At 43.6% G+C, this 21846-nt stretch overlaps 1 protein-coding gene across 1 annotated transcript in view; it reads right to left on the reverse strand.

Annotated features, from left to right (window-relative positions):
* The window catches only part of LOC128709426 (fasciclin-2), a 52694-nt gene that overhangs the window by 17707 nt on the left and 13141 nt on the right, over window positions 1–21846 (reverse strand). Inside the window, exons 2-4 of the mRNA XM_053804421.1 lie at window positions 3268–3442; window positions 2677–2730; window positions 253–419 (exon numbers count right to left, since the gene is read on the reverse strand). Coding sequence (XP_053660396.1) covers window positions 253–419; window positions 2677–2730; window positions 3268–3442 — 396 coding nt within the window. The remainder of the gene's footprint in view (window positions 1–252; window positions 420–2676; window positions 2731–3267; window positions 3443–21846) is intronic.

A 21846-nucleotide genomic window follows, 5' to 3' on the forward strand; every position in this document is an offset into this window, starting at 1 on the left:
TTGTACAAAAGTTTACAGCACACGAACAAGTTGTTGATTGAGAGCTAAGCGTGTCACAAGGGTGAACCACAGGTTTCTTCCCGGTGGTTTTTGGAGGACCTTGCTTTCTTGCTGCGGGAAGGCGGGGGACCCATTCGCGTTGTGATCCACTAATAAGCGCCAGTGGGTGGTTGTGTTGTGTAACTGCGCTAACGGCAGCCCCGCTACTGCTTGACGACCCGACGACAGACCGGCACGCCAAAAACCACTTACCGTAAGTTTCTACCACGACGGCCGCGTTCAGCTTTTCCGTGACGGAGTACGAAGCGGCACAGAAGTACGTCCCGGCCATCGACTCCTGCAGCGAGTTAAAGATTAGCGCTAACGCCGTACCGCCCGCTATCGATTCCGTGTAGATCATCGGCGATGACTGGCCCGCTCTGAAAATGGTGCAGAGAAATTGAATTGCGTCGACACGTTATTAGAACACACAACACACAACCCTCCTCCTCCCCTCCCCCCCCCCCCCCCCCCCCCCCCTCCCCCCCCCAATAGCAGAGAGTTCGTCCGGTCATCGGTCAAGTTTGGCCATCGGTTAGCACGTATGAGATCTGACGTAGTGGATGGAGTGTGAGTAGGTGTGTGTTTGTCAGAGCGAGGGACAGACATTGTAACTGATGGTGCAGAGTAAGAGAAAGAGAGAGAGAGAGAAAGAGAGTCACAAAATGAAGAACGGTGACGGGATTAGAGTCGTCTTGAGTGCTCGACTTTAGTGTACAATATCGTGAGCTTTACACTTCTTCCACTATCGATTGGTGTTAGGTTGTTTTCGAGGCACTGGAAACTGTGGCAGGACATTCATTCACACTAACACACACACACACACATACACACGCCCTTTCGGTTGATGAGCTGAGCCGTGTCCGTAATGGAGTTTGTGGATCACAATCTCCGAACGGTGCTGCACGATTAAGGCAAGGCAGTAGCATAGGGACAATCATCTTTACAAATAAGGGGAGTGGAGCGCGACACGGCAAGTAAACAACCAGTAGCCGCAGAAAGCAAACAAATCAATCGCTGTAAAACTATGCAAATTTCCTTGAAAGTTGCCCGATATATCCAGAAAATCAATAAATATCAATCTGCTGAAGGACGGCTGTGCTAAAGCGGTGGCCTGAAATCACTTCTGTTACAAAACGGTAAGGTTAGCACACTGCAACACGACATCGCGAGATTCTCATGTTCGACAAACATAACGCTGTTTGAACAACGTTTTCTGCAGAATGGTAATTTAGAACATGGTGCACTTTGCCGTACCGTCTGTCTTGGCAATTACGGAGTAATGTACGGAGTAGTATCTTTGATTGATAAGCTAGTGCATCATACTGCTGGTTTTGCTGAAGTTGTATATACTGGGGCGTCGTGTGGTGTACACTGTCCACGTAATGTGATTTAGAAAGCACAATTTTGAGATGCGTGTGCGTTGTTGAGAGAGAGCTCGTGGAGATATTCAGAACAAGGCTCATGCCTGTCGATGATTAACTTCTTAAGTGTATATAGAACAATGTAAACTTGAGCATCATCATCTATTAGAAACTGCCATCAGCCATCAAATTATGTGCGTCTGAACGGACAGAACCTACCCTGCAGTCACCGTGCAACACACAGTTGGCAGCGATGGAGCACATATAATTGCATCCAAACCGTTCGCAGCGAAACACTGGCCCATCCGCTAAGGTAGCGTCGCTATACCTAGGCTACAACGTTGGCCATTTAAATGGTCAATTGCACCGACGAGTGCAACGGGTGTTCCGTAATTGGTTGCTGCAGCTACGATAAAATGCAATCGAATTTGAGCTTTTTGTGAATGAATAACGACACGGTGGTCATACAGCACCACTCCGGCAATGCCGGCACGGCAGTCGAGGCTGTGGCCGAAAATTAGTTTGCTGGGCAGGGAATTGGGTGCGAGATGAATTTCGGGCTAAATTAGGTTTGCTCTCGATGCTCTCGGTACTCCTCGGGTGGTTGAATAATTCCGTCCCACAGCCGCACGTTTCATACAATGGAAAGTTATAATGAAGTTTGGCGAACAAGAGCAGTGTGTGTGGTGAGATCGTACACTTCACATGTATGCATCAGATAGCTGCTTTGTGTTGGCATTATAAACAAGGATGCAGGAATATCTGCGCTGCACCTATAAAGCTACACATACACACGTTCTCGCAGCGGAGTACGCATTGGAACAGCCTGTCCCGGGCCGGTGGGAAGATACGCCGTGTGACAACGATAAGGCAAATATACAGCAATGCGAAAAGTGCGTTTGCTACAGCGTAACTACACTTCAGTTAAAACACAAAACATTATTAGAAAGCATAATTGAATTGCAATGAGATCAACTAAATGGCGGCATTAATTACGCTTGACGGTACGATGCGTGTTTGTGTGAGTGTCTGGTGAGAAGGTATAAGAATCGGTACTAGTGGTACGATGGAAATTTTTTAATATACTAGTCCTAATATACTTGCATAGAACGTTATACACAAACGAAAAAGATGCACTGAGTGAGTGAAGAAGAGCAAGATGGTTTTTTGTTTGTTAAGGGGAGGGAAATAAACTCAAACCAACTAAAATGCATGGAAAGAAAACAGCAACAGGGTTCGACCATTCCTAGGCTATGGGAAAACGTGGACTTACTTCATTGGAAGCTTACGACCTTTCGAATCGTACAGAGGATAGTAATAGTTCATCCTACACCGGGAATAAATCATTGAGAAAAAAAAAGTAATCAAAAGTTAAACCAAAAGCACATGAGAGAGGATCAGCACGATCGGGAGTAGTAAAGATAGAATAGAAATCGAGTAGGATATCGCAACTAATGTATACCAACCAACAATATTAAATTAATATTCATCTACACGATTACGACCCTAATCTCGTTCTAATGAAGCCACTTCTAACAAGTTCCATGATTAGAACGTATAATTGACTGCTTTTTAAACATTAAAACCGTTAGTTGTGATGTTAGAAAACTAAGAATTACTCTAGCAGTAACTTATCCACGGCATCTTTCCGGCATTAAAACCTACTTCTCGTCAACATGACTGTAATCCGCTTGAAAGAACCCGATTATGGTTGACACTGTAACCGAACAAAAGGGATTTTTGCACTTCACGAAGACGTACGTACTACTACTACTGCTGTTACAACGTTACAACCTACAAAAACAATAGCCAGAGAACCATCTGCAAATATTAAGTTCACCTCTTTTGTTTCCCCGGTACTTACGGTTTCGGTAGGATGGTCATGTTGCGGTTGTCGTTCCATCTGAGATCCGAGATCAGATTAGTGTCCGGTACTTCTGGTCGGCAGGTCAACAGTAGCGAATGTCCAACCGGTTTCCGCTGTATGGACGAGGCGGGCAAAATTTTCAGCCTCGGTTGATTCTGGGACTGTGCCACTCCTGTGGAAACAAAACAGCGCAGAAGGTGGTTGATTATCCATCAGTTTACGGTGGAGTTTTGCATAAGCGAAACTATTTGCTTATACGTAGGTTTTTTTTTTATCACAGATTGAACTCAATTAAAATTTCCCTATCAAGTTTACGATCTTGCTAGAAAATGCTGGAACATGTTCAAATCGGTAAGTTAGTCGGCCGTTCCGAGCGCTTGTGTATTGGAACTTCCTTCCACGAAAGGATAACATTAACCACTTCCTTAATTCGCACTACACGGCTCGTCTCGTTCTGGTACAACTTTTCTTTGAACGGGCAGAATGAAGTGTTAAGGGTCTACGGTAAAAAGGGTTTATCAACTTTGCGCTCCTAACTCCATTCGCTTTGCAAAACCGCAGCAGAAAGGCGGAATTATGATTCAACACATCGGTTGCAACATTTTGCCACAGCCACTCTATTACCTTACAGCAGTGTAGTTGTAGATCCTTGCAACTTCACTGGCACTACTACCTCATTGGCAGGAGTTAAAGTGTTTTAGGAGCCCCCTTTCAAGCAAAGCTTACAGCAAACGAACCAACCGAACTCTAATTCACTTGTGTACGGGGAAGGCTTTGGCAGTAAAGCCTCAAATAATGATGCTGCTGCTCGCTAGGTACCGGCACTGGCGGCACCACTCTTCAACATCACAATATGGTTGATGATTTTATGCGGTGTTAGGTTTATGACACTCGCATGTGTCTTTGGAATGTGAAATGCATTCAGCGTCAGGGAATGGTTCATGGTTCCATTTGTTTAGCATGGCTTTGTGTGCTGTTGCTCCTTTTTTCCTTGCCGAAGCGTATGGAATGTCTTTGCAGAAGAAGACCGTGCCGGTCTATGTCTGTTGGTGACGAGGACAGCGAACTAATCCTCTCACAGCAAACCAATGCTGTATTACAAACCGATGCAAATTCCTGGCATGTGTAAAGACATTTTGTACACGAGGTTCATCTTATGCTGCTTTCCGAACACTGTTGGTGTTTTATGTTTTATAGCAAAAGTTTAAACACAAATCTAGGAATGTACTAGCAATTGCATTTTATATACTTAATTTAATGTAAATTATTTGCCTAGCTAAGTAACGAAAATACAAAAAAATGTGTACCAGTGTAGCAAAGATTGCCCAGAGTGGTACAAAGTTACTAACAACATCGTCTTATTTTACTACACTTGAGCGGTTGTGCAATTACGACCAAGCGCAACATTCGGTAAAACCATCATGCCAGCCCAAAAATCGTTACAACTTTCCGCGTCAATTAATTACGCTTTGATGAATTTCGGGATAAGGTTCCACACAGGCCCGGTGTAATGGTACGACCATTCCACGGCATCATACGAAACAGCTGCACCATATTGCACATTCCACCAAACCGCCATAACGTTACAGATGACACATCGGTGCCTCCGTAAAGCTCGAAGCACTGTTTACACTGCATTTACTATGCGCTAAAATGAGAACCCTGTAAAAATGTAATAACGTTTGGCATTGGAGCCCCCTCGTAGCATGGCGTCGCATAGGTATATATTGCTTTTTTTGATGAAGCCTTTTCTCCCCAGCTTTGACATCTTGTGGCCATCACTTTTTTTTATGGTGAATGTTGCACAAACGATAGTCGGCAAATAATTCTCGACACATAATCGTAAAGCTGCAGAAAATTGTTTCACGTTTTGCACTAGAGTAAGATGCATTTCCCGCACAGTGATAGTTCCTGCAGTTCCAGAAGCAACAGTATGATGAAGTGAATGTTTTCTGTACCGGCTTTAGCATATGAACCGACGATCGAGATGATCTAACGATCGTGTAAAGCTGTACACGATTCGTTTGTGCTGTATTGCTCCACAAGTAGAATGAGCTTACAACAGAAAGGAAAGGGAAGGGTAGCGAAATTTATGGTTTTACATAAAATCTTGGTTGCTGGCGCTGACGGAAGGCCGGACCGGTGACAAAAACGCTCTGACTCCACAAGGCATTTTGTAATCGTTAATCGGCCATTTCCCCGGTGGAGGATTTATTTTACGACGATTTAGCCGCTTGGTTGCCCCGGGAGATGTATTTACTGTGACAATTAAATGGAGGTTTTCCGAATACACATTAAACGGGGAGCATTATTTTTATATTCCACCCTGAAGTGCAATAAACGAATCTTTGCCACTGTGAGTTTGGAAGCATTCGACGATGGTCTGAGGTTGACAACTTTTACGATCGTCAATCACATTTGGCACATTAATAAGTTTGAAGTTATAAACTAAATAATATAAACTAAACACAAGATGTAAAACACACATTTCAAGCTGAAAGAGTGTACATTACCAATATCTATCGTCTGACGTAGCTTTCTTGTATGTGATTGATTTTTACTCTTCGACAGTCCATTTTTGGTGATGATGCTGATGATGTATTGGAGTTTCACGAAATAAAAAAAAACCGTATTCATGTACCATAACATCTCATCTTCTGATTGGTTTACAACTGCGTCTAGTCTGATTCGTAGCCCCGGAGGGGGGCTCATGTCGCAAATGTCATGTGAGACCACTGAACCGTACACAGATTATGAATAGCTAAACATTATGGACGCCACCGTTATAACGCCAGCAGGCCTTGCCGTTTTTTTTTTGGCACACGAAAAAAGGTACGTCACCACTATCGTGAAGCCAGAGGACGACGTTCGGTGACTTCGCCTAAATGTTCTGCGAAAATGAAAATAGCTAGTGCGACATCGGTGACGTACACCGTTGGCCCAATCATCGGTGCTCTTTTTGCGTGTGTGTGGTGTGCGTGCATGATTTATAGATCACATTTCTAGCGCAGAGTTGTAGGGCAAAAAAAACCATCGCTCTTTCTATTCCTCATTGCCAACTAGATAGGGCGGAAAAAAAACGCCAAAAATCAGTGACGAGGAAATTGGGACACCGGCAGTGAGCAGCAATAGCAATGTAGTCCTGTCATCCAATTCATGACCGAGCGTCCGAGTAGTAACTAGCCAGACGGACAAAAACAGAAGCAAAAGTGCATCAAATTATCTTTTGCTCTTCTGTTTTATCATGGGTGTACCAAGTTCTGCAATGTCGTTGTGCGATGTTCGTACAGTCAATGTCGAATGGTCGAACAAGTAGGTTTTTTTTTGTCATCCAGCTTCCGTGCTGGCTAGTCTCTACATTCTCTTTTGCCAACTTTTGGAAGGATACGTGTGTTCTAGTCTAAACAGCAAGCATACATACGAGCAGCGAATGGAAACGATTGAAAAGAAATCCAAACATCGATCCAGCTTCGTACTGAATTCGTTTCCAATTCCTCCACATGATGTCTTACGTCGAGCCAAGGACGGCTTGGCCACAATCAAGCTGAGCTTCGTATGGCACATGGCGACGACGTGGATGTGAATGGATGCGAACTTCCAGGACATTGTGGCCGAGCGCACTGAACCGGTTAAGCCAAGCGCTTGCTTGCGTGTGCTCTACCGCACACCACCACCGGATTGTTTTATTGTAAACCATTCAGGCGAATGTAAAAATCTTATTGACATTTGTCCATTGCTGTGACATCGTGCTGGATGGATAGAAATGACATGTGTAAAATTAAATTTTAGCCGAATGCTACCGCTCAAATAGGGCAGGATGGTGTGTGGCCGACCGTAATGGGGATGGGAGATTTGTGTGATCAATCAAGCTTTTGCAAGTTTCCAATAAGGAAAGAACGCTTTCGGTCAGTCGACATTGACAAGAGCCGAAATGGTGGATTATCTGGTTGATATAAAGCTGGAATTTTGCGCACAAATAAAAGTATGCTGCAAGCAAAAAGAATACGTCGTGCAGCACCACGAAACACTGCACGAAATGGAAGTGTATTAATTTTGATGTTGATCGATGACGGGTAATAATGATGGATTTGTTGCTTCCGATTCATTCGCCGAACGCCTGGCACCGACTGAGGCAGGATTACGTTGTGGCTGTGGTGGGAAAGAAACCAAAAGCAGAAACGAAGCAACCAATGGGAGGGTCGCGCAGGGTAACGATGCACAAGCAAACACCGGAAAGCTCCGCTACTAATGGTGCTGACATATTACGGGACATTATTTCATACTTCAGTAAATCCTGAGCGAGGTTGCAGTTTATATCGAGTGACAGTTCAAACCTTCGTTTTGGGGAAGACAATCTGACAGCCGCAAGACAAAAGGGATAAACAGAATGAAATGGAAGACGCTGGACGTGGATTTGGAATGGTGCAATCTTTTTGGGCCAGCATTTTTCTGTGGAGTAGAACAATTCGAATGTTTCAAAAAAAGAAATATTTTGCTAACTCTGTTGCGAGAGGGCTTTAGTAAAACATTTAAACGTACGTCGCCCATGTGGTCGATGCTGTAGCAGTTTCATTAGGCGCCAGATTTCACCACATAATAAATCACGGCATAACAATCAATTGCCCCGAATTAGTCATTAATGTGTCTCGGTGTACAATTTATTCCCCACTAACATAAGCTACACCAGCAGTCGCAGTCATAGTTTTAAGCAAATCAACCATAAATCACGCAACTAAAACTTTACGGCTTGGAATGGTTTTATTTCGAAGATTTAGGATATTTGTTGGGAGAGAGAGTTTTAGATTTATTTTTGGCACTTCTAAAGATAACTGAGATTAATTATGTGAAGGCTATGCCCAAAGCTGTTGCTCTATTTAGGAACGATTGTTGTGTGAAGATATACGAAAGCGGATAGTAGAACATTATGTATAAGTCGATAGCCAAGATTCTCAAGAAGTTAATTATGTCAATCGAAAGTGTTGATGTCAGCTTGAATTCCTCGAACCAATCGTAGAACTAGACAACCCTTCCCCTGCACGTAATCAATTTCTCTAGCTCCAAAGATGATGGCGCTGGTAAAATTAATTTTGAAACACTTGCTGCAGTTTCTGCACCTCCAAAAATCAATCATGAAATCAATTAAACGCACAAATGATTAATGGCAAAATTTGTACGTGGGAAACTTTGACTGTCTGCGAGCAGTGACTTATGTCGATGTGTGCGACGGACTTCATTCTCCCAGCGTATTGTGTCTGCATTGCGGAAATGTTAGTGAATAAAATATCAATTACCCAAGAAGCTGGAATCGATTATCTTGCCTGATCTGAGGATAAACAGCGAATAAATTTGAATGCAGTAAGCAATGCTAGCAAGTGGTAAAACCCTGCCAAGTAATCGAAATTGTGTTGTTGCTCGTGGGATCGAACGGACGGTGAGTGTGTTGAGGCACCATCCCCGTAAGCAAACAGATTCTGGAGGTGATGTTTTACAGAACACATCCAGAAACTTAACTGTAGCGTATTGCTGCAACTTGTCGTTAAATCAGGTGGAAACGGAACAATGATTGCAATCACACAAGCTCAGCACAACCTGCCGAACTGCAACACTTTATTTGCTAGCGCTGCCTTGTTCTGTCGTCTGCATGTGCAACGCCCCAAGTGCATATCCGCAAGCACGCGTACGTACTGCTTGCCATTTCAGTGGCTTCTTTTTCGAGCAGCGGCGGTGTGGAAAATTGGATTGCGTAAGAGGACGGTGGCAAATACACACTCGACATGCCTCAGAAATACCTTCCCAAAACCTACAACAGCCAGCCCACACACACACAGGCGCACATCTATATTGCCAACAATTGTCTGGTGAAGTTCTTTCATGCACTCGCCCGGTAAGGTATCATGCAGGATTAAGAGGAACTATTTTTGTGCCACCGTGCACGTCCTATGTGCGAGCAATGAGCTTTTATCGTCATAAAGAAGGTGCTTAGGAATTGGTCGTTCTATCGACCATTCACCGGCAGTAGTCGCATGGTAACACGACGTTCGTGTTTCGTTGACTCAATTTCCTGCACGACGTTCCATCTTCACTGTGCCCCCGCGCTCACTATTGAGCCCTATTGAGCCACATCATCAAAGGGCTTGGCATTCCTGCGAGCACACGGTGTGTGTGTGTATTGAATGGATGCGTATGTACTGCTTTCTTCGGAGTTATTTTCTGAGATTCACCGAGCTCAACGACCGATAATGCGGGAAATCTTTTTATCGAGAACTGCCCTACCGAGAGCAGCAGTGCCGCCGTGACTGTGCATCCTTCCGGACTAATGAACGTGCTCAAAGCATAAGTATGGTCGTTTCAAACGATCCGATCTCATCGACCGAGGCTGCCGGTTACCGTCATATTAGTGGTGATCAGGTATGAGCCATAAGCTCAACGATGGAACGTTGTGTAGGCGAACCCGCTTCCCGGTTGGCTATTTATTTTCAGGATTAAAGCATTATGCGAAGAATTGTGTAATGAATTAGCGCATATCAGGAACCGTTTATGCTTTCCGGCAGGTATCAGGCCTATCCATACACCGGAATGACTCCACAAGCAAAGGATGTACGGTTGGCACGAGTTCCATTCATTAGAGAGCTATAAAAATAATAAGCCATTTCACCATCAGGATAGTACACACATGAGGCCGTTAAGTGCAATGACTAAAAGAACGAGTTCGAGTGAGTAATTTATAGGTTAAGAATACTGCCAAGTTGGTGTACCAGGGTATGTGATGGGTTCAGTAGATGATGTACGAAAAATAAATACAACCAACAGAACAATCGATCAGTGACCACATCGTAAATTTCCTTCCAACTTCCAACTGATTGCCTTCCAACGCCTGCTAAAGATGCTTTTCCGCACAGCCAACGGACATCTGCGTGACGGCAAAGATAACGCTACTAATGATAACTCAATTGCTGACGGTGTTTTTGAACTACCAGCTCCTCTGTTTCGCATGTATCCGAAAGTGACCATTCGTTCGTTTGAAGTCTTCCTTATCGGCAGAGGAATGCTTCGAATCGACAAATGGAATGATTTTGGTTTTCCCGATTTTCCGACAAAGTCATTTTACGTGACGCGTTGCATGGTGAAGCTGCCGGAACCTCCCTCTCGTTCTCACTCTCCCTCTCTGGAGGAAATGTGTTCTGCCACAGGAAGAATGATACGCCACCGATCTATCTATAGGCCACTCGCTCTATTTCGGTGCTTCATTTGCCATCATCTGCCGGTGGAAGACATATTTGATGGCCGTTTCGTCCGTTTGCTGAACGTTGGGTAAGCATTTATCGGGCGTCTGCTTGCCGTACAGGGACTTTGGTACGAGACACAGGCAGCTCACCGAAATGTGAGCGATTGATGGACGAAACGGACGAACCGTTCCGTATCGGTGCTTGGCTGGTAAAAGATTGACGGTTCCAGTGGGAATTCGGGGAATCGCTTCTTCATTCCTCAACCGGCAGATGGAGATGCAGGAGAAAGTTAATTTCATTGCAACGAAGCCAAGAAACCGACCAAACCCCAAAAGAAAATGATGCTGAATTACCGGTACCAAGGAATCGTTTGCAATGCCACCTCGGTGGATAGGGCGCGGACGACGGTATAGACAATTTTCCCAAGCCTGATTCCCGCGCTTCATCAAGATTTCGGGCGGCAATTTTTTGGCCTTAGGGGAAGAGGGAAAGTAAGGTGAATAGTATTTGCCTTTCCCTTGTGAGGTCACACCAAGTATGGTGCAAACTGCCTCAGATCTTTACACCTAGGCGTGATGGGGGTATCGGTGGCGGAGGGGTCTCACGGTGCCACTCGGTGGAATATTTGAGGTGAAGAATTTAGACGAAACGCCGTGACAGAATATTTGCTGCATGGGAAGCGGGAGCGGTATGTACCGGACCATTGCGGGTGGTGACGACCGTGTAGCGATTGAGTACCTATGGAACAGATGCTGACGTTGATGGTTATCAATTTGGGGTAGCAGTGAGAGTCATGGAACCAAGAAATGGCTGTCATGGAATTTGGAATGTTTTAAAGCATTTCAAAGGGGGAAAAAAACGTTACGTTACGCATCTGCCGAGGTTGAAGATGTGCCTTTAAATGTAGGTTGGTATCATAGGGACAAAAGATTGCTGGGAAGAATTCATTACAGCTTCATAACCTTAAAGCGCAGGTTTGTACAGCACATGAAAAGAATTCTTACAAAACCCCAACAACAAATGTTCTAACAGTATTCTTTGCTTGTTTGATAAGATAACTTTCGCAAAAAGACTTCCCATTGATTTTGGAGATGATAAATTTTAATCATCATCCGAATGACGTCAACAAACCCTTGTCACCCTTGGGTGGATTAATACGAAAGGATGACCATCATTGCCGGAATGGTCTTAGGAACACACTCAGCATCACAGTGCCCGGACGCATAAAAATTGTACAAAGGAATAGAAAATCGTGATTGATTTTTTTTTGTACCAAGAAAGCTCCACAATAGAATTTTTCTTGTCCGCTGCAGTCACGACGCTTACGGACCGACGGACCATCTGTAAAAATTCGAAGTGCCACTCGAACTTGAGAAAGGTTACGAACATCCGAACAATGAGTTCGCATTCTTGCGTCGATTTTATAGTACACGGATCAGATCGTTTATGATAATCGTATTTTTGCTGTTATTATTCAAAATTAAAATTTCATCGATTTGAAAATAACAAGCGTCGCCTCCCTCTTTCTTACTTGCTTTGCTATCTTTTTTCATAGTTTTCTTTCCATTTTTCAATGTTTCCTTATTCTGTTTTGCTTCATTCTCTTGCTTTTGTGTTACTATTGTATCATGTCATGTTTTTCATGTTTGTTTTCCATTTCCTTTTTTATGTTTATCACTTTTGTTGTTGTATTTTTTTATTCTATTTTTTCTCTTCACGATCTCATCACTCCTGTCCCTTCTGTTATCCGTTATCTGTTCGTTGGCGTTTATGTTCTATCATTCTCCATTTTTTTCGCTCACAATCACTGTCATCAAAAGTAAAGAACGTACTGTCCCGGTCACATCTGGTGCCGAGGGAACCATTTCCATAATGATCGCCTCTCATCATCGCTTCGGTTCGGGGTCAAAGTAGGACACGAACAATGCCAAAGAATCGTGAAGTAGCACATAAAAATGGGGGAAAAAATCAATAGCCCCTAAGAAAAGTCATTTATCTCGGGCGCTTTCTTCGGTGCATGCCACTTGAATGCTTCTGAAAAGCCACCCGAACGAACGGACGAAGTTCAATGGGGCAACAATGCGATGTTGGTAGGAACTAATTTTTTTGTTTTTTGCAAACAAGACTATTGCAAATGGAAGATGAAGCTAACAGCACATAAAGCATAGCGATTGAAAACGGTGCAGCAGCAAATAGTATAACGGAAACCACCTGAAACAGAAATCTTAATATGCTTAAGTGGATCAGTCAATTAGGAACGAATAATTTAATCCACTAGTAAACATTTGCTGCCGTTGGAAAAGCTGGCAGATTCTGTTTGCGTGTAGAACGCTAGCTTTCTTTTCAACGCTGTAAACTAGTCGTTGGGCTAACAACTAAACTGCATTTAGCTGTTCCCATAATGGCAGCTTAGGAGATGGATGGATCATGTCTAACTGTATTCAAAATGTGGGATTTTCTCACGACATGCTAATCCGCACCGTACTGATCGCTTTCTTTACGGAGCAGGTTGATTTATGCTGGGCTTGTTAGGAGCATTGTTACGAATGATCATATTTATTTAAGAGCAATGACGAATTATGAATAAGAAACCTTTAAAAAGAAATATACGTTAATTTTGAGATAAAGTTGATAAGTTGACTAACAATGGCCAACTCTTTGGACTAAGCTTTTCTACTTGTCAAGATTTTCTATATACACTGCTAAGAAAAAAAACCTATGCTTCATACCCTATTAACCATATGAGACAAAAAGACACTGCACAGCACGCTACGATATTAAAGATATTAATTAGACACTCCTGAAGTAGGCCCACGCACGACAGTACAAATAGAAACGAGGCATTTTCAATTGGATGGTGTAATAAATACCGCTTCTTCTCCAACTCCACCGCATATAACGGCTCGTCGTGGGGGTTTTGTTAGACTTGGCACAAATTAATGTAGTCTCAATTTCACTGCAAGATTGCCACTCGACAAAAACGCCGTTGATGCTACTCGTTCTTTCCGGCCACATAAAATGCACCACCAGCATCACTCACCAAAAGGCGCACAACAAGGCGACGGATGGATGCTGTCGATCGGATCGGTTGCTATTCGGTTGGAAAGCACCGTAATACGACACCGAAGACGTCGCAACGGGAGCCCCAACCAGTTGGTGTTGGGTTCAAGTTTTCCAGCACACTTTGGGATAGATTTTCAGCACCTTCTCCAGCGATCGGTGTATTGTGCCAACGAGCCTCTCCCGAATTGCTCTTAAGGGATACACCAAAACAATACGCCCTGCGGTTTTGTTGCCGGCGCTCGGGAAACATCCGCGAGGGTGGAATAAAACAATTCATCGTCTTGGGACCTTTGCGCAGCAGGGAAGGTGCGGCTGAACGAAGCAAATGGCAGAACCTATATTAAGAAAACATTAATGAAAATATATCGCTCACCGTGTATCATCTATCTCGCGATGTAAAACATCAATTCCGTCGGAGAACAAATAAACAAAGAGGATAAATCAATCGTCTGCAATTGGAAAGCCGTAAGGAACGATAGTCGGGCGCACACTAAAACTGTTGTTAGATAAAATTAAAAACCTAAAATCGTGCGCTGCTCCGTCCGTGCCGGTGGGTTACTTTCAAGGGCAACAGGGTACGCTCGTTCGTTTGCCCCAAAAACTACAGCAAATGGAATCGTAATGATACGGTTCAATTTTCTTACGTTTCTTGTGTGCAATCGGAGCCTTCGGAACCGACGCGTACGGTGGTATGTAGCAATACGCCATCATGAGTGATGTTATCGATAGCGAATGAGTAGGGGGAAAACAAGGTTCTGCTACCGTTCCCGGGTCAAAGCACTGGCCGTGCGCCTCTTAAGATGGACAGATACTGCGTCTGTAGCGTATCGGAGGCACCCCCTACTTGGGTACATTCCAGACTGATTTGTGGGGGGGGGAGGAGGGAGTTCCACAAAGGGTCTCTTTCTCTTGCAGCCAAATTTGGTTCCGCTTTCCATTCCATCGCTTCCAGACGTTCACATACATATCCAGACCACTGGATCAAAGTAATTATCTCGGATAAGTGGATTAACATCGGTGGGTTGTTGTTTGTGAGATTGCTTCAGTTGCAGCTCCGTTGCAGCATGGTCGTTATCGTAAGCCGTTTAAATACATCCAATCCAGACAAAGTGCAGATTGAGATGAGAGCTGTTTTAAATATATATATGGGCAGCGATCGTAGAACCTTTAGGCGAGCGAACGCATACGTAAAAGGGTTGATTTGTAATATAACTCAAGCAAGATGGTTGCTTCCGAGTGAACTTAGGCATGAATTAATTGAAGCCATTTCGATGCTCTTTCTTTGTTTTGCGCAAACTGAAACAAATCAATTGACAATTAGTTTCAAACCAAGAAAAACTGGAAACCGGCCTAATCACTTATCAAAAGTCTACTCAATTTAGCAAAAAAGTTTATGGCAGTTTAATAACCGTTTTGGTTCCGTTTATCATACGGAACTAAAAAAGAACTCTGTGTGCATTAGGAGCATGATCAAATCATGGAGCCCATATGGTCCAGAAAAAAAACCCGTTCCGTGGGAACACATAAGAACCAGCTGGGGCGAAGATTCTTATTGGACGACCAATTTGAATGGTATGAAAAAAATCTCTTACGATCATACACACACTCTCAGATGGGCGGTGGTGTCGCAAATCGTTTGGATAAAGTTCTTCGTGGAAATATTCCATTTTTTGAGTTTCAATTTTCTTTCCTATTTTTTTCCTCAGATTTTTGATATTTTTTTCGCAATTCGCATATCGAGATCATACATTTTTAGGCGCATAAAAACCAATCAAACGACCAAATAAGAAACTCGTATCATTTTCTAAGTAGAGCTGAAACTTTGCCTTCTCTTCACCGTAAACGGTGGCTGGTAGATACACATTCTTGTACCCCACAGTTATTCCACACATTTGCGAATGCTGGATAATATTTTCACTTTGTGCTCTGTAGCCATCTTTCCATTTTTGGTTTTACAGTTTTCCCACCAAGCACCAGTCTATGTGTCGGCTTATAGCACATATGTTGCTTCTCGATGCTGGCTCTAAAAAACTAGTAGCATATGGATCGACGAGCACAGTTTATTTAAGTCCCCAGGATATAATACCGAACGTCTGCATGCGCTGGTTGAATGCACATTTTCATAAAATGCAGTGAACGTGAGCAAATTGAGCTTGCAGTGTAGGTGATATTGAATGTTACTGAAATATTGCTGCAATTCATTTCCAATAAGCTCGAGCACAGGTGATAACACGTCCTAAAGAGTTCATTGTAGGGCAATTGCGGTATACGCTACACAATTACTTAGCCAGATTATTAATATTTAGCTTTACAATATTAACAGTAGCATCAGTCTACATCAATAACTGATGTTTGTAATTGTCAAAACAGTTTGACACCCCTGAACGTCAGAGAAGTAGCGGTAGCTACCGGCAGATGGCGATAGCGATCGTCATCTATATTTACGAGTAGTTCCAAGTCGAAGGGCGTCTTTCTCCAATCGCAGTAAGCGGCAATAAATTTATATGAATTTGAACCTGTGCAATTAAACCGTGTCCAGCTAAAACCGTCCCAGAAATATCGTCCGAAAATCCGACAGTAATGTTACATAGCTATGTGTTTTATTGTCTGTTTCACTTTCGCAATCCATAAACCGCAATCTAAGCTGAGTGCAAATTAAACATAAAAACTCCAAATAATGAATATGAATATGGTAGCTAGCATTGCAAATTGTGCGTCCATTCATATTGTGTACACCTGGACATCCGCACGCTCTAACCCAAAGGGAAACCAAAAAAGGAATGACTTTCTTAATCATTTCTTGATCACACAATAGTTAAACAATCAAGAAGCGTATGCACGGAATGTTCTTAGCAGTTTGGCACGGCACGTCACGTGCACGCGGGGCGCCAAAACGCCACCCGAAAACACTCGGCGACGGCGACCGTTGCCCGAGCTTAACGAAGTTCTCGCGATTCGTGGCGGCTGCATTTGCATCCCATTTCGAGTGCCCAAGTGCTTTTAGTGCCCCGGGACGCAGATTGTGAATGTATATTCGGATTTTTATTCACTTATTCATAAATATTTCATGAACAGCGACGGACGGACGGTCGTCAATATGAAATATTTATACCTTCAGCATATTGACTTCTGGCGCGATGGTGGTGTTGGTTGTTTCTGTTTTTTTTTCTTGGTCGCCCTCCTGCTTCTGTACCGCTAGCGAACACGATAAAATTTGTAAAGAAAATTCATGACGAACGCTATTTTGCTTTTTTAATGCCTCCACCATATCCCCGCGCCTACTGTGTTGGTTAAGATTGTAGACGATTAAGAGATCGTATATTTTTCACACCGATCGATTCTTTTATACATGGAACGGTGTCAAAGGACGGTGACATTTCGAAAAGGAATGTGACGTGACTAGCGATGCAAATTTCGCTCTGTTTGAATTAGCCAAGAAGAAAGCCAACAGAAAGGGGTACTACAAAGCACTCGTTAGTGTATCGTCCTTCTGGATCAGTACAATCTTCGCCATCATTTACGACATAACGTTAGAATCTGAACAGTCTCCATCAAAACTGGAGATGCCTATTAATTTGCATCTCTAATGGTTTACGAGACAATTGTGGAGTACGTCCAAGGTAAAGTCCCGGAAGCCCTAACGATACGGTATTTCGAACGCAAGCTAAGCGAATGTAAGAATTTTAAAAGAGGCAATTATTTTACGACACAACTCACACCTGGTGCACCTGTGTGAATGATGGTCTTGCAGATGTAGTACATATCAACCAACATACTCCCATTCGGGAATCGGGAAGTACACCTTCTTTATGGCCTCTCTTACCTATGCGAACGTACCAACAAGATTCCCCCAGAATTCGCGTTGACTCACTTAAACGAAACAACATTCCAACAGCGTATTGCACACACGACAGAACAATTTAAATCTCGCATTCCAACCGAGTGTAGGGCTCCCTGACCGCTAGGGAAAGGGTTCACGAATGAAACGCTGTTGTTGCAGTGTGCGACGATGGCGTGTGTTTATCGGATGATTGTTTCGCGGTTGAGGTCGTTCATAAATGATTCATCGACCAAACCCCGGAGATATCGGGTGGTTTGCGGAATTGCTTTGCGGTTTGACCGCAAATGAATTCGTCGTCTCGTTCACGTTTGCTTAGCTTTAGCTAATGACCGCACCGCAACCGAATTATGCAGGGTGTTCTTTTATTTATAATATGAATGTCACGCTACTGTTTGGTATAAGGCAAAAGAAGCAAATTTTAATGTCTCTCAAACGATATTTATCAAGTGCTGTATTTTATGACCCCAATCGCTTGGTTCACGATAACTCGAAAGATGTTGGTGTGTTCTCTTCTTTCTGCAATATTTATTTTCGCACTTCGATATCGTGATAATCAAAATTTTGCAACCACACCAACCACACCGTCGGTTCCTATCATAAATGGTTTATTTATTTCTATTGCTATCAACACTACACCGGCCGCTTGCGTACCTCTCTTTTTCCCTTGTTCCATAATTCCCGGAAGATGGAAAAGAAATGCCCGCATCCATAAACGATAAACATGGAAAACTTTGGCAAAGCGCAACAACGACCAAGCGTGGAAATATCCTCCCCACGTCAGCATGTCAAGAGAATCTATGCCTTTCACAAAACTCCCCGAATCACTCCCAAGACGATCGTTTCAAGGCCGGAACGACCCGCGACAATGATGACGATGGCGGTCTGACTGCAGCAACAAAAGCCCTTCGCATTCGTTCTGTCTGTCCAATAGCGTCTTGTCGTCTGAGGCGCACAGTAATGCTGCAGGTCCAGCACGATACACAACACACTTTTCAACACCTTCAGCACATTATTATCAAACGCACAATCCCTCGATTCCGATCGTTCACAGCATGCGCACATTCTCGCTGCGTGAGGGTGGACCACAGGGCTGTGCGGTGCAATGGTAGAGAGGACGCGCTACATAAACATAGCATAATAATAAAAAGTTAATTATCATAACATTTGTGTAGCTATTCCCTTGGCGCAATGGCCACAAGAAGGGTACCCTGCTGGCCTAGGGCAGATGGGGGATGGTTGGTTTTTCGGCTTGTGCAAGAGGGTTTTTGGGTTCGAATTTCCTTTGCCACCGGGAAGACTTATTGTGCAGCATCGGAACGTGGAAAGGCGCAAATGAAACGTCGCAATCGAATGGAAATGGAAATCGCTCTAGTGTTCGGGCAGGTTTAGATCGATTCTCGCAATGGAAGCAAATGTAAATATCGACACATTTATGCAAAACCATTTCAATAGCTCACGGAAATGCTTTTTTTTCGTTAAGATAATAGCTAATCAAGTGAAAATATGACGCTATTTACAAAAAAAATCTCTCTTATGAGCAATTCAAGATAAAAAATGACTGCATCGAAGGAATGCCTAATCCAACATCCAATATAAATAAAAACGAGATTATGTTGCAGCACCCCCGCCAAACAGAAGGCTGACGCCACCACTTGTGATAAGTGATTTATGTTCTGTATTTTCCAGCATCTTGTTTTTTTTTTTTCTTTGCTTCACCGAGCCAGAATCAGCCAGAATCAGCCAGAATCTCAATATCGCTGGCCAAACTATCCAATAATGAAATGCATCATTCTTGTCTTTCACGAATGTTGTTTGCCCTTTAGCATTAGCTTCCATTCGTTAATGGGTGGATTTTGAGAATTTCAAACGCGAGAACAAAGAGCCAGGGATCCGATTTTCCCGTCCCGGGCCGGTACAAGGGGATGATTTGTCTCAGGCAGTGTGGGTGAGTGTGTGTGTGTGTTATGAAATATATGAGTTATGAGCACGACACGGCACGATGATGCTGAGAGATGTTCTGGTATTCGAGAGCAAAAAAAAAAAAACGAAAAGAAATCATTCATTATTACTGCTTTGTCTTCCAGGCTTTTCACGCACGAATAGTTTATTTTTTCGCTAGAACATTCTGTCTACAGCCTACAGCTAGCTTTCATGTATTCGCGCTACAGCGAGGGACACGTATACAACGTGTCATTTGCACGTATACAAACAAATACGCTAAAAGGAAAAAAAATTCAAACAAAAAACACGACACGGCTTATCTTTGGAGAAGTTGAAAGGAAGATCAAGATAAATGGCGCATAAATTTTCATGTTTATATTGCGAGAACATTTTAAGCGGCTCGGTTCATCGGTGCACACAATCGATACTGATGTCGAAACAGTGACGACACGTTTGATAAAAACGAATTTTAAAAAATAAACACCGTTACAGATTAGCAAAGTTGGGTAACTTTCAAAAGATTTTCTGGAACGTTATAATTTGTAAGACTAAAACAAAAAAATAGCTTTTTGATAACATTTCCACCATCGGAATTTCTTCTATCTCCAACAAAAATCTGCATTCAACACCCAACACAGTTGGGGGAATATCTTAAAGAACGCTCGCAGAGGAAAAGCTCGTCTCCAAGCGGGTAATAATAAAGGCAAAACACCACAAAACTAAAGCGGCAAGTAAAATCAAAGAGCAAAAAAGAAGGATTCGACAAGGTCATCGTGAAAATGGCACGTTTCAGCGACGTGATTAAGATGCTAGGAAAATGTTTCAATTACTTTGCAGTTTTGCTGTTTTTTTTTTGGTTCGCGAGAGAAAAAAGAAAATAGCCAGCCAGCTTCTTACGTCGAAGATGAGCAGGAATAAACTGAGCCCCGCCGAGCAAGAATCACACAGAGAGAAAATGGAAAGTTAGTAGGAAATAAAATGCAGACATTAAGCCGCTTTGTCCAACGTCAGGGTGTCCAATCAAAATGGGGAATTAGGTCTAGGAGTGGAAAGTGTTCGGAGCGTTCGGGTGGATAGAACAAGGCTGTCAGTTTCAAATGATTGAACGATTCGCCACCATCGGGCCGGAGACTATTTGGAACGGTTAACTATTTGTCAACAGCTTTGGGCAGTTTTATCCAAGCTTACCATGAGGGTTTAAAAAAGACGGGGGGAGGAAAATAAACTGTTTCAACTATGATCGGTTTATTGGTGTCACCAGGCAAAGCTTGGTGGAGCTGATTGCTAATAATCAACCACTCAGAAAGCCTCTCCCACAGGCCCACCAACCTCCCCGGTGGAAGTTTCCCTTCGCTAAACGCCGCGTGATCGTGGATTGGTGAAATCAATCATCATATTTTATCCTGCCAAGAGAGAGAGAAAAAAAAAACTCCCAGCTTAACTTATCTCACGCCAAAACGGCCACCCAAATGACAAGTCAGCTACAAGTCAGAGTCTACCAGCGAGACGAATGTGACACGATTGGAACGTTCCAATATTTGGCGTTTGGCCACACACACACACTATCGCTCACCGGCAGCATAGGGGCGGCGAGCGGCGATACATGCTTCGGTACCGGAAACAGGAAATGTCATCGTTGTTTCGTGCGCTTTCATCGTTCCATTAAATAGCATGTGGATTTCGCTTTTCCCTAATTTTTCCTTTCCCTGTACGTCAATTATAATCGTTACAGGCTGTCATTCAAACAGTGGCGAGTCTCGTGACAGCACGAATCTTGTGCGCGGACTGAAGTGTATCGAATTGAGTTCGGAAATGTGTGCGGTTGTTTCTGCACGTGACAGAAGATGTGCGCTGTCGCGATCCTGCGGATCACCAGCATCGTCCAATCACACCGATACAGTGCGCGAAGAGTTAAGGTTAGTTTTACGTTTGTCACTGACTGACCAACAGCCCTGGGCCGATGTATGCATGAGCACATCATGGAGTGTATATTAATGAGCCAATGGTGGTGTTGGTCATGCTGATGCTAAAACCAACGTGTCAATGCGTCCACCACAAACCCACCGAGTTGAAAGATGATAGGAAGAATTTAATCTTGTTCCACCCGTGCGCTCCCACCGCTGGCCACCGTGTGTTGTGGTTCACCGAACGTCCAAAACGCGATATAAATGGAAGTTGATGCACTGGAAAAATTTAAACGATCAACCGACTTTTATCTCTGGCACGATCGAGTGCGTCCGGCCGGTCACCAGTGCAAGAAAAGGGGGGGAAAAAGGATGGACGCGCTACTTCATTGTGTGACCGCGACTGCATCATCATCGTTTATGAATGAATGAATGTGAGGCTATTATTTGTTTTAATTGAGTACGCGTCGGCACATTCGCAGCTTCCTCCCGGCGACTTCTCCACCCGACCGTCCCCCGCCTCGACCGGAGGCGCAAGAGTCATTTGCGTGCGAAAGTAATGTTACGCGTGTGAGCATGTGTGTGAGAGCCAGAAAGAAAG

This window comes from Anopheles marshallii, chromosome 2 (genome assembly GCF_943734725.1).
Source record: "Anopheles marshallii chromosome 2, idAnoMarsDA_429_01, whole genome shotgun sequence".
Classification (NCBI taxonomy): Eukaryota; Metazoa; Arthropoda; class Insecta; order Diptera; family Culicidae; genus Anopheles; species Anopheles marshallii.